Source organism: Ciconia boyciana, chromosome 4 (genome assembly GCF_034638445.1).
Source record: "Ciconia boyciana chromosome 4, ASM3463844v1, whole genome shotgun sequence".
NCBI lineage: Eukaryota > Metazoa > Chordata > Aves > Ciconiiformes > Ciconiidae > Ciconia > Ciconia boyciana.
In genome coordinates, this window is record NC_132937.1 from 41480379 (window position 1) to 41493572 (window position 13194).

Sequence of the window (13194 nt, forward strand, 5' to 3'; positions counted from 1 at the left end):
AAAATCAAAAGCACTGGTGAAGACATGTGGGCTCCAAGAGTTCCGCTTTACTACGCTCTAGTCCCCTCTCTTACCTTCCTCATTCCTTGGGGACCTCAGGGACCCAATTCAAAACACGGAATTTTCTTCTGGTTCTGGAGTGACGACAGGTAGTGCTTTACAGGTCCTATGTAGTACTTCAGAAGGAAGATGAGCTATTTTGAGCACGAAGAGTCAGAACATGTTCATCTGTCAGCCAGCTGGGTCCTGGCTCAGGTAGAAGTCTGTCTTGTGGTTCTCTTTCAAATGTGATCGGAAACGCAAGTTTGGGACCTACTTTAATATGCTTGGACATAGTGATGTATACTTAACAGCACATTAGGCCAGAAATTATGATATTCAACTGTTTCTGTCCATATGCTGCAAGATTACATTTTACTGTCTCTTCATGTTATCCCACAAGTGTGAGGTTGTTCACCTGGTGTGCGAGATGCCAATATACACACAGGGCAGAGGTATTTTCTTTCATGTCTGCGCAGGGTGCCAGGTGGTAGCTCCACAAAGCCAGCACAAAGTTTGGTCATGCAGGTACAGTATTTATACCGTCTAGTTATGCATATGCATAAGTAATTACACAAAGCAGTTTTCTATTGGTCTACATTTCTCTTATTTCAACTTAAAGTTACAGTGCTACTTTAATATTCTGGCACGCTCAACAGTGAGGGGACTCTATTTGGGCCGGGGTCTCCATCTCAAGAGGTGTCACTTTTAGTATTACAGTGAGGATAGTTTGTGTGAGGGTGCTTCTTATCACACTTCTAGTTGTTTCAGATGGTTCCCAAGACCTCTTAATTAGCTTACGTATTTCTCCAGTATGTGCTTTACTCCTAAGGACAGTAATTCTTGTTTAAATGTTCCACGTTCCAGTCTGAATCCCCCTTATCAACTTTATGTAAGCCCTGGCCTTCCACCGGCTCAGACTACATCCATGTCTTGGAAAGCTAACTGAACTTGGGCTTGATATGTCAAGCTTACATCAGATTTCCCTGCCATGGCCTATCTTCTGACATAGTTTTAAGAACAGTCACCTTTGCTTCAAGGTGAGAGATTAGAAGGGAGCTCTCTGAGGCTACTTCCAAGGTCTGGACATACTCTGAAGTCACTTTGCTTTGGTTTTGGAAAGGAAATGCCCAGAGGTTCCTTGTTGGGCACCTTTCTGATTCCATGAAACAGGAAAATGAAGGACGTAACCTGCTGTGGTTTGAGTAATTCAAATGGAAAGATGGATAGATTATGCCTGACCCTGATTGCTCATGCTTTTTAAAAACCATTTTGGCTTCTAGTTTCATGCTATCGAGGCTTTTCTGCCAGATCTGTTTCTCTTAGGGTACTGTATCCCACTACTGTACTCCCTACTGTCACGGTACTCCAGCTGTTTCTGGGGAGAGCCTGCTGTTGCCCTTACTGATAATAGTTACATTAGATGTTGATATTTAAGTGGACTAGGTTCTTGTCTTCATGTTTGTACCATCTTAGTTGTTATTGCAGGTCCTTATCCCTTTATTATAGGCTATTCAAGCTAAAAGTAATCAAGATTGTCAGACTCTTCAAAATCCACCCAGGATCAATTTCTCTTAATTGTCAACTTGATAATCTTCAGTGTTATCCTGGGCCCTTCCTGTATAAGTCCTAATAAGATTGTTGGTGTTGCTTGGGAATTCAGTGCTTCAGAGGTATCTGAAGTCAGTATTTTCATCCCTTGTGAGGACACCCTTGGATCTACAAAGAACCTATTCCCTTCTATGTTAATTCATTGCTTGTTGGGAGAACAGGTAAAATACGTACTTAGTTACCTTTGCTTGCATCTCATACCTGAGATGAATTTTATTTGGACCACTAGTTTAAGCTACCTATTTTTTTTCCCCCCAAGACCTCACATTTCTGAGGGCAAAAAAGGGCTATGCACCCTCTGTGTCAACTGAAGCAAAGTGCATGAAGGCATGTTACGAGTCTCAAGGTGGAACTCTTTTAGTCAGAGTGCACTGCATTAGCACTCATGCCAGTATCTGTGGCTTTGCTTGAGAGTGTTTTCATCTGATATCTGCAGAGCAATCATTTAGAGGTCTGGCTGCACCTTCGGAAACAATGTGCCATTACTTCAGATCTCCTGAAGACCTCAGGTTGCTACTAGGTAATCATAACAATCTGGATTGGAGTTAGCCAAAACAGATTGGATGTGAGCAGTATTGCTCTATTTTAGAAGAAAAACTTCTTTAACATAATCATAATTCTTCGAGGTGCATTTTATACCCACGTTCTTCCTTGTAGTCCTGTTTTTCTCCTAGATGCAGTCTGAACGGAAGGCACCAGCTGTTCTCTAGTTTACATAGACATTCTTTGAGGAAGACCAGTGGCCCAAGTTTAGGATGATGTTAATTGCCACATATGAGAAAGTCATACAGAGACCTTGGGCAAATTTCCCCCCCCCCCCCCCCCCCCCCCCAATTTTCATTGTTTGCTCTGGAGGTAATAGAGGATTGTTCCTACACGGGAGTCTGTTGTTAATCTTTACAGATGCAAGCTGAATTGGACAAACACTGAATGCTTATGTAAAGTTTTTTAATTGTTAGCCTTACCATCTCAGTCATTCTGAGATTCATGTGGTAGGATGGGAGGGAGAGACAAGTGAGACAGCACCACACTGATGAACTAAGTATATTGTGCAGGGTGTGTATCATGCACGAGTAGCACCTGTCAAAAAAGAGGCAGATTCATTTGTAAGTCACAGCGACCATGAAGGCTTGTGGGTTACAGTAAAGAATTATTAGAGCAGTAAGTAGTCCAAGGCTTAGGAGTGCACAGAGAGGTATAAGGTCTGAGACTGAGGCCTAAAAAGGGGGTAGAAAAAGACAATGTATACAGCAGCTATATAATATCTCTGTTATATACGTTAATTACTAATACAATATATGTAATGCTCTTTTCCTCTGTGCAGGACCTGTAGCTACCTGTGGAGATAATTTGTGTTGGTGGAAAGTCAGGTTTTAGTTTGCAGCTGAAGTCTCCCACTATGCCTTATGCATATGTGTAAAGATCATAAAAGATTTCAAGAATAATATCAGCTTTCACTACATAAGGTCTTTCTTATGAAAATAGAAAACAAATCTATACCAGGTCATTTCTTTGGGTTCAAACCTTCGTAATTATTACTAACTATCTTAGGTTACTTGTTTGGACATCCTTTGTTTTTAGTATCTGGGCTGGAAGCCGTTAAACCTGCTGAAAGATCCTTTTAATTTTTGCATGAACGTTATTCAGAATTGTTGTTCATTTTGCATGAACAACATTCAGAATTGTGGGAAGTGAAGGGTTGCAGCATCAGCTTGGACAACATCTGGTGCCATGGTCTTTAATGGGCTTTTCCAGCTGACTGTGTGCTGCTGTGTAGGCAGGTCATCTGCACCACCCAGCCTGCAAAGTGAATGATTACAATCTCAGCAAGTCAGGGCATTCAGGTGTCCCCACCTCAACAGTCACAGGAGCTTGTTCCTGTGGGTGATAACTAACCCCTAATGATCAATAGTCACATGAGGTGCTGTTTAATTGTATCTGCTGTTAGGAACAAGATTTAGCTGTTAGGAGCAATGCTGTAAATCTTACTTGTCTGTATTTTAGTTAAATGTTTCATGTGGTGCCACTAAGACGACAGGTGCTAGGACAAGAATTGCAAGATAAGTAGGAAATTGTTTAAAGGGGAGAAAGATGGAGGTTGTACTAAAATGAGAAATATTATGAAGTGGGAGTGGAGGTTATCAGTAGAGTCCTTGGGTTTTGGTTTTGTGGCCAAACCTTTTTAATCTTCTCATAAGTGACATTGGCATGAAATTACTGTAGCTGATGTAAATTTGGAAGACATCCAGTATGATACAGCATTGGGAAACTATGTTGAAGTGACTGAATGATATCTCAAGGACTGGACAAAATTATATAGCAACAGGCAGCATTTCGTACTGGAGGACCAATAACAGAAATGTCTACTGTAAGACTCAGCTATTAGAAGGAATTTAGGGAAGGACCTGACTGCATTTTCTGGATCAGATGATGTTTGCAAGGACCAGTCTAGAGTAGCTTTGAAAATCAAATCTCCAAAGATGTATAAAGGAAGTAATTTTCAGTTGAATTTGGGGAAGATTTCATGCCACTGTACAATGTCCTGGTTAGATTTCTTGTGGAATACTGCATGCTTTTATGATTGTACCTGTTCAGATGGGATCATGTGGGGAGAAAGGCTGGTAGGATAGAATGTGAGAGCTTTTTGTGTAGGAGTGAAAGACTATTATTTGCTTGCCTTCACAACAGGAAGACTGAAAAGCCTGTATTGTCATCTAAATCAGTCAGAGGTGTTTTCTTCATGGAAAGGGAAGAGAAATACTTGCTGGCTGTATATACCAGAACATGAGGGTTCCTGAAGAATCATCCACTAAGTATAGCAGGGACAAACATGACCTTTCCTGTTGGATTCAATACATTTATGAATGGTATTACATGATGCAAGTGCCTAAAGCAAAACTTAAGGCCAAGGAGGTCTTACCTCCACTTGTAATCCTTCTTCTAGGATTTTTTAGGTCTGCCTAGGCCTTTCTAGGCAGACACTGTTAGAGTGCTGACTGCTAATATTCTGCTCTCACTACAGTAGCACTTAGTGCTTGCATCAGATAATTTCATTTGATAGACGTGCTTTAGCTAGCTACATTGAAGTATAGTAATGAACAAAGCTGTTTGCACCATATATTTTAGTTGTGTTAGGCACTGAATGACACTGGAGGCATTTGTGTGTATGCATCAAATTTAGAGTTAGTTACCCATGATTTTTAACTTTAATTCTGTGGGTTTTGTCCGAGGCAGGTGATAATGAGTACTGGCTTACTACAGTCTCTCTCATATGCAGCTTCTGTGCTGTTCTGCTTTAGCTACAGTCTGCGTTGACAGGATTTTGGGGAAAGGAGGACCAGGTTTGTAAATGAACGAAGCCTCTGTGTGTTTTCATGATGAAATATGGGAATGCTGAAAGCTAAAGATTAAAGCAGGGTTCTGAATATCATTTTTTAAAAGAAAACTGATATTTACAGAAAGGAAAATAATACAATATTATTCTGACTGTTGTCACATGTAGAATAATAGAAAAGGTTTTGCTAAAATAAAACTTTTTATTTAGTCTTGCTTTTGGGTAAAGTAAAACCGTTACAGCAATTTCAGAGCAACTTCTACTAGTTCAGGGACAGGAGAGGGAAGTGTAAGAGGTAAGTTACATGCAGATACAACTGACTTTTAAATTAAATTCCATTAAAACGTAGCACTGCCAGTATTTTAAGCAGTGGTCAGAGCATGCAAAGCATCCTGGCAAATGGATTTAAGAAGCGTGCAAACCTTCCTTGCTTTTACTGTGGAAAGTCATTTGCTGGTGTGAAGCATAATTAGTCCAGGTTTTGAAATAGCTTGGGCTCCTCACCTCTGAGGGGATGTCAGTGGAAAGCACCTGCAGAAGTATTCCAAGTGATTCTGCTGCCCAGCTGTGCCTTCTGCTGACTGGCACCGTTTGCTATGGTACAGAAGTCCAACCTGTAACTGTTGGTGGATGGTTTCTTGTGTATTGTTCACTTTGCAGTGTGGGTTCACCACCAAGTAAACTGACACAGAGGAACATATCACCCGTTGTTATATCGTATTACTGCGGTGCTGATGTACGGAGATTAATTTTAAAAGACCATCAAATAATGACATCAGGACTTCAAGCTGAATTTGTCTTTGATCCATCAGGAATTTGGGATAACAATTATCATTAATCTGTTATTCCCTTGGTACTAACAGAAAGTCATTGCATCTGAAACTCTTTATTTTGTAAGTAGACAGCTATTAAAAATACATTAGTAATATACAGTGACTGTAACATATGCCTTTTTAAAAGATTTAAAACATCCTCCCTCTGTGGCAAAGACACAGGACTTCTTGAAAGTACTTACAAAACAATCACAATTTAATTAGTCTTGATATCGTTTTCTTAACAATAGCTGCTTGCAAAATGAGCTACTCTGTGTGTTGTCATGAGTTAAAGTATTGTTTTGGTATGTTGATTGCCTATTCATTGTGTCTCCCAGAGGATGCTGGAGTTAATTACTTACCTAATGCCTGACCACCAGTCAGGTTTACTTTACCAGGTCAGAAACATCAGCGGTAATCTCAGCACCGTAGAGGTACCCTAGGACTAAAACATACAACAGCCAGCACATCCCAAAGAACAGCGGGATTTGACTAATAAGCAAGCACTGCACATATGGACAGGGAATTAACTGGCACTGGTTTTTATTTCAAAGTCTCCCAGGTATTGACTTGCAGATGGGTGGATGAATGCTGTGATGGATGAAGGTCATGTATAGGACTCTGCTTCTAACCTGTCTTGCTCTTCTGGAACACCACACCTTAAACCCATAATAGCACTAGCTGTTTCTCCAGTCATTTGGGGTTTGAATTCTCATTTTCTTTCCAGGCTCATCTGAGTTCTTAGACTTCTAGATAAACCTGCAGGATTCAGTATCCAGGTATCATGTATATGGCTTTACCAGTTTTGTTGTTTTAACAGCTCGTTTGCTATTGGAAATAGTGCTTGCAAATTGATTTTCCTAATAACAGGATCTGATGTTCTTCCTAAGTAAGACTTTGACTTCTTCAGGGTTTGTCTGTAAGGAAGTGATGTTTGTTGATTCTAGCGAGGTAGTTTGCAGCATTGTGTCTCCTCAGTCCACTGCAATAGCTATAAAATTACTGCATTCTTCCACCATGTTTTTTGCTTCTATGTGAAGTTTACACATATGTTCTGACTAACTGATGGACAGTTAGGCATGTACTTAATGTGTGTTAAATATGTGTGTATATATCCATATATAACTTTAAAATAGCTATCAGAGGAAAGGACTTTGTTTACAAATGCCCATATGCTGGTTTGGCAAATTATTTCCTGTCAAAAGCTGTTTACGTCTCACCACATTAAGCCTGATTCTCTGCTTTTCTGCCAGAGTTTAAGGTAGCTTCTTTGTCTTTTTTTCCTCTTATCGAAGTCCATGGCACATTCCAAATTACAGCTAAATTTTTCTAGTGCAATAGCTAAAGTTTGTGACCATGTTTTATCTGCACAGTGTTACCTTTTTTTTTTTAGTTTATCTTTATTAAATAAGCTTTGGTAGCAGCAAAAGAAGTCCAGTTAGCTGTTAAATTAAATGAACTGTTTCTCTCAGTAATTTGGTATTTGCAGTTCATGCAGGACAAGAATAAATAGTGTTGGTCCCCAAATAAAAATTGAAATCTGTGCCACGTGTGGCTTCAGGTTCTGTCTGCTCCGCCCCCCCCCCCCCCCCCCCCCAAACAAAAATCCTTGCCACCTTGAAATTATTGAGGCCCTCAGAAGTGTCTGAAGGGTAATGAAGAAGCTGGGGTGTTGAGGGGGAGGGAATGTCAGGAGGACATAATTCAGCAGTGGTAGATAAATGGGCAAAAGAAGGTTGGAGGTATTGGCCAGCGAGAGTGGATTCCTTGTCTCTCGGGGCTGTGGGTAAGAGCAGCTGTGAAGATGTGATTTAAGCACAGCTCAAAAAGCATCTTGTGCATCTGCTTCTAGCCAAAAAAAAGTGGGTGGGTGGGTGTTCTCTGCATTTGCTACCTAATGGCTCCATGATTACGCTTTGTTGTATAGAATTAATGGGATCTGTTAAGGACATCACTATGATAAATGCAATGTTAATTCAAAAATTTGATTAGAAATCAAGGCCACTTGAAGACCTTTTAAGGACTCACTCTATTGTACTGGCCTTTTCACATGTAGGTATTAATTTTCTCCTCAAAAATTAAATGTTTATTCTAACTGGGTATGTAGGAGCTTTTTTGTCTGCTGCTTAATGTTGCAGTCTCATTTATGTCCAAAAATAAAATGCTACAACAAATAAATTACTTTTCTTTAACGTATTGTTGTTGCAGTCTGTTCCCTATTTAGGGAAAGATTGACTTTTAGATGTATGCCGGTGCTACTTTAAATCAAATTCTTTTAGCTTTTGGTGGTTGTTTCGTTGTGTGGTGGGTGGTTTTTTTTTTTCAGGGGTCATCGTTATTTCTTCTTCAGATACTGTGTCTCCTAGTTGTAGGTGCTGAGGTGGCAGGAGCAGGTCTCAGCAGCTGCCTTCTTTCTGCACTCATACTGGTCAGCAGGAGGTCGAGTGCTTTAATATGAAGAAGTAACAGACCCTAAAGTTACAACCTGTTCACAATGTGCAGTTGCTACATCTCATCACAGGGGGTGGTTGCCTTTCCATGCCTTGGTCTACAGAACTAAGGGAAAAAAAAAATCATTCAGTGTGTTTTGTCTGCTTGTTTATTTTGGAGCTAGAAAAAAATGAACAATGAAAAAATCACAATAAAGCTCCTGTGGAAATGCTGTAGAGACTTTGTGTAAGGTCTAAATCATGGTGCTCATGATTTTCTATCTTTCAAATGTTTTGTGTGATTAAAATAAAACCACCTTGTTTCTGACATTAAAAATATGTTTCTTTCAAGCTAATATACTGGGGTTTTTAAACTTTAATTCTGAAATTAATTTAAGAATTCTTAAATTAAAGGGCTAAATAGAGGGTTTTCTATGCATTATAAAATCCAGTAACTAAAAATAAAATATAAATGAAATCTGAGCTGAAATGAGATTATTTCAGAGTTTATTTTCTCAGAGACTGTGAGAGAAGAAATTCTGAAATTAGTTTCTAACCTGCCTGGAAACACTTGGATTAGTATGTCTGAATGTTTTTTAGTGGGTGGGGTTTTTGTTTTTGTTCTTGTTTTTTTTCTCCCTAATAATTTTTTTTTTTGTGTGTGTCCCCCAACAGGAAACAGTCCTCAAGATAGCCCTAGGAATTTCTCTCCCAGTGCCTCAGCCCACTTTTCTTTTGCACGAAGGTACGAGGTTGTTTGTAGTATGCAGCATGCATTTTGCATAGAGGAAATGTTGTTGGACCCAGGTATTAAAAGATGATTGCAAATACATCTGTCAAGTTTATCACTTAGAATGACAAGTGTTATCTTGCTTATGTAAACTCTCCTAAACCTCTCCTAAACCAGTTGCAACAAAGCTGTACTGGATGATTGATACAATGCAATCATACCTTTTTTGAATTAAAAAAAAAATATATTTTTTTTTAATGACTTAATTGTAATGGATCCAATTCAGACACTTATCTCCTCATCCATTGAGATATGGGGAAATTTTAAGGTACATCTAGGTTTTTTCTTATTTTTTTTCTTAACAATGTAAGAAGTGCATCACTTATAAGAGCACTATTATAGAGGTCCTCAGTTTAGGGCCTGAGTTTACTGGCAGCAGCAATACTGTCACCATACCTTTAATACCTGACCTTGACCTGTTTCGCTATCTGTACCTCTGAGACAGTCAGCTCTGTCATAGGAGTGTTGTGAGGATTAATTAATGCTAGTAGAATTTTTGGAGATCTAAAGTGAATTTGAAGTGATCTATGAAGTAAATTATTATTAAATGAACCGTAACCAAAGTTGATAGCATGTCATGGGAGACTGCCTGTTCATGCCAATGTGGTTCCCTATCACTTAATGTCTTGCCAGCCTATCTAAAATAATATGTTTTTTAACTCTAAGCCTGGGAGGATAGGCAGAGTTTATATGTTGACCCGAGACTATATATAGAAAAAAAGAAATTGGAATGCTGTGGCTTTGTCATTAAGTAGTGCCAGGCATGTAACTATTGCATTTGCAATGAGACAGCTCTTGCTGCTATAGTTTTACTTCCTCTATTTTGGGAGGTCGGTAAAGTAGCACACACAAGCTCTCAAAAGTAAGTGCAAAGAAATGGCTTAACTCTTTTTAAAAGCTGCAAAGGACAGGAGACTTCACTTGTGTATTCCTTTTATCTGAACCTAATTCATCTGTAACAGTAGATCTTGTCAATCTTTCTAATAGCATATGACATCACTTTTTAAATCAAGCTTAAGCAAGTTAAGTATTTCTTTTGAATCTACTTCCTCTTCATAGTATCTTTAAAAAAAAAGAAGGCTGTTTCTTCATAGATTACATTTATCTGTGAGCATATTTTTAGAAAGATTCATTAAATCCAGAAATAGCTTATAATGGAAAAAGCAGATGTGAAAGACTGAGCATTACTTAAAAATACAGCAGGCAGGAAGTAGGTTTCCTTTCCCACCCGTAATCAACAGAAAGTTTAAATCATTATGTTTTTGCAAATCATGAAATGCAGGAGGAAAAAAATGAATTTGTTTACCAGTGTTTCATTTGGATTTTGACAATTTTTAGAGCCCTGTAATGGGCTCTAAATAAATTCTTTAATTAGAGGAATGCTAACCCAAGAAGTTTCTGTGATTTCAAAATATTTCACCACTTTGGTGGGATTCAAGAAACTTGTTCAGAGCAATTTTCTGTGGAAACTGATTTTGTTCTATGTTTATAGTGAAAATGCTTGTGACACTGAAGTTTAAGTCAGTGTTAATGTAAAATTTTCTTATGAATTTGGTGTGTGTGTTGTGGTTGTCTTCATATAACCTGTGGTAGGATGCATTTTGGTACTAAAATGACCTGTGGTTAATGAGAGTTCTCAGACTTCTGTCTATGCCTTTTCTGTTACGTTTTGTAAATTTAATGATGATACAAAGGAAGGGAAGGACAGTGTGTGTGATAGAGCAGGTTGAAGGAGCAGAGGTGAGGTGATATAGGTGTATGGATATTCCTTTTCCATCCACTGCCCCCCAGTCAGTGGGGATACCAGAAAGCTGGGGAAGTGTGAGGAGGGGAGGGAAAGGTGGAGGAAATGGTTTTGAAGCCTCCTGTGGGAAAGGAGGACTTACCAGCGTAGCCATTTCTCATCAGCTGCCAGCCATGCCGCACAGCGGCAGCAGCTAAAGGAGCTGCAGCGGGAAGGTGGCCCCCTGCCATGCTGCCAGCCAGTGCGCTGGGCTGGAGGCAGCCTTCCCCAGGCCCCTTGGCAAGGAGCAGGAGTGTCACCTTCCTCTGCCCACATCTTGTGGGGAGATCAATGCCTGGGAATAGCCTGTGCGTCTGGTAGCCACTGCTTAGGCCTCTTCTGCTGGTACATACAAGTCCAGCATCTACAGGCCCATGGGTAGATGACAGATTCTGCTTTCCAGAGCTGCTGGGAAATGGGTAGGAGGACCACACTGTAGGGTAGGGACGAGTGGTGTATGAGAGTCCAGGGCAAAATGCTGTAGAGGCTTGCTACACTTTTTTCCCTTCTTCGCCTATGGATGTTTCCTATTTTCCCACCTTTGCTTCCCAGATAACTTTCTGTGATATCCCATCCCCACCCTCGATGGCTCTTCTGTGTGCAAATTGCTGTGTGGTGCAGGAATCCTGTTCAATATGAGTTATTCAGTAAGGAAGTACTTTCTGTCTCACAGCTGCAGAATATATGGGTTTTACCTATGTTTAAATACCTTCCAAGTTCTTGTTCTTCCAACTGTGAACATATTTAGCTTGCGCAGCTGAGCCAAAATGAAGAGAAAACTCCTTTTGGAATTGTTCATTCATTTGGAGGTAGCTCATGCATACCTGGGGGAAGGGGAGAAGGGAGGAGAATTAATGAATTAAAAACAAAATTATGGAGGAGGAATTTTTTTCCAGAGTTTAGTCTTTGATACAGTCAGCAGTCCCTCTAGCGCATATCCTCTTTATATTTGAATACTAATTATGTACTGTACTTTTCTCACACTGTATGTATGCAAAGTCCCAGACACTTGGGTTGTAGCTTGTGGGTGGATAAATGGAAGTAGGAAATAAGGCATTAGAATGGACAGAAGTAGGAGTTTTTTTAGACAGCTAGCTTGAAGGGTAGAGAAGCTGCATCAAGAGGTTTAAGGTTCCTGATTTGGCATGACTTCAGTTCTCTTTTATGGAATTACACTTTTAATGTAAATCAGACTGGAGAGATGGTCTTTGTACTGGCTGTAAAACAGAGCTTCAATTCTGCTTTAGCCTTTCCCCCACTATCATACTGTTTGTTAATAAAAACTTGTCCTGTTTTGTTATTTATATATTATTTTGCTTTTTTTAACATATTTGATACAATTGTACTCCAGTCATGGACACCGAAATGACAGGTAAATGTTACCTCCTCAAAAATCCAAACACGGCTCCCATAGTTATTTTTTGGTTTGTCACTTTGAATGTTCAAGTTTCATGTTGTCTGTGTGTAGTTCACCTCAAGTGGTGAAGAACAGAAATTGGTTTTGGTTATGATTTTTTATTATTATTATTCTGAGTGAGCATGATTTTTGCTGCAAAATTGTTTTTCCTGATTTACATATCTAACATTTAACAAGTTTGTTCTTACTTTACCATTCTTTGCAGTTATTTGACATTACCCTGCTAGTTTGCTGGTATCCTGTACTGATGTCACTTAAGAAAGCATTACCCTTGTGTTTCAAGCAGACTGTGGTTGTTATTCTGTAGTTCAGAGCATTGTGGTTTGCATTTGTTCACAAGTTTTTAATTTGCTTCTGATGAATTTTCATCTGATTGACCTGAGAGTTGTGAAGACTCCCTGTGGTCCATTGCTATGTGTATGAGTAAGACACCAGTCCTGTGGAGCTGTTCATTCACTTTCTGCTTGTTTCATCTCATAGATTTTTAACTAGAAGAACACACTAAAAAAAAAATAAATCTAAGTCTAAGTCATCCTTGCTGAATGCTTTTTTATTGTGGTCCCCTGTGAAAGTTTACTCTTTATTAAAAACCCTGTTTGTATCATGCTTTTGGAATGCACTTTTACACAGTAATACTTCCACAGATGTTTCTCTATTAGGATACTGCAGTGTTTATTTGTCTAACCTTGGTTTCACAACAGGACTGATGGTCGCCGCTGGTCTTTGGCTTCTCTTCCTTCTTCTGGCTATGGTACAAATACACCCAGCTCAACTGTTTCTGTAAGTATCCACTTTGCTGTGCTGATAGATTTCTATTACATGCTGTATCTTCTCAAGTGTAGCGTGCTTCTCTTAGGAGAAGGCGATGTCAGTTTTGTTACTGTTGATAGACTTTGAATTAATATAGGATACAAAACTGCTTTACTTCACTGAAATAGAAGAAAACTTTAAGCAATGTGTGCTTTGCTTAGCCATATTT

The 13194-nt window shown here is 39.3% G+C and overlaps 1 protein-coding gene across 5 annotated transcripts in view; it reads left to right on the top strand.

The window, feature by feature from the left end:
• MAST4 (microtubule associated serine/threonine kinase family member 4) overlaps positions 1-13194 on the top strand; it is a 306287-nt gene that overhangs the window by 229713 nt on the left and 63380 nt on the right. For 3 of the 5 annotated variants that reach the window (XM_072858736.1, XM_072858739.1, XM_072858741.1), the window contains 3 exons: positions 8901-8970; positions 12150-12170; positions 12917-12995. In XM_072858736.1, the coding sequence (XP_072714837.1) occupies positions 8901-8970; positions 12150-12170; positions 12917-12995 (170 nt within the window). The remainder of the gene's footprint in view (positions 1-8900; positions 8971-12149; positions 12171-12916; positions 12996-13194) is intronic. The other 2 variants (XM_072858737.1, XM_072858740.1) reach the window with 1 other exon arrangement.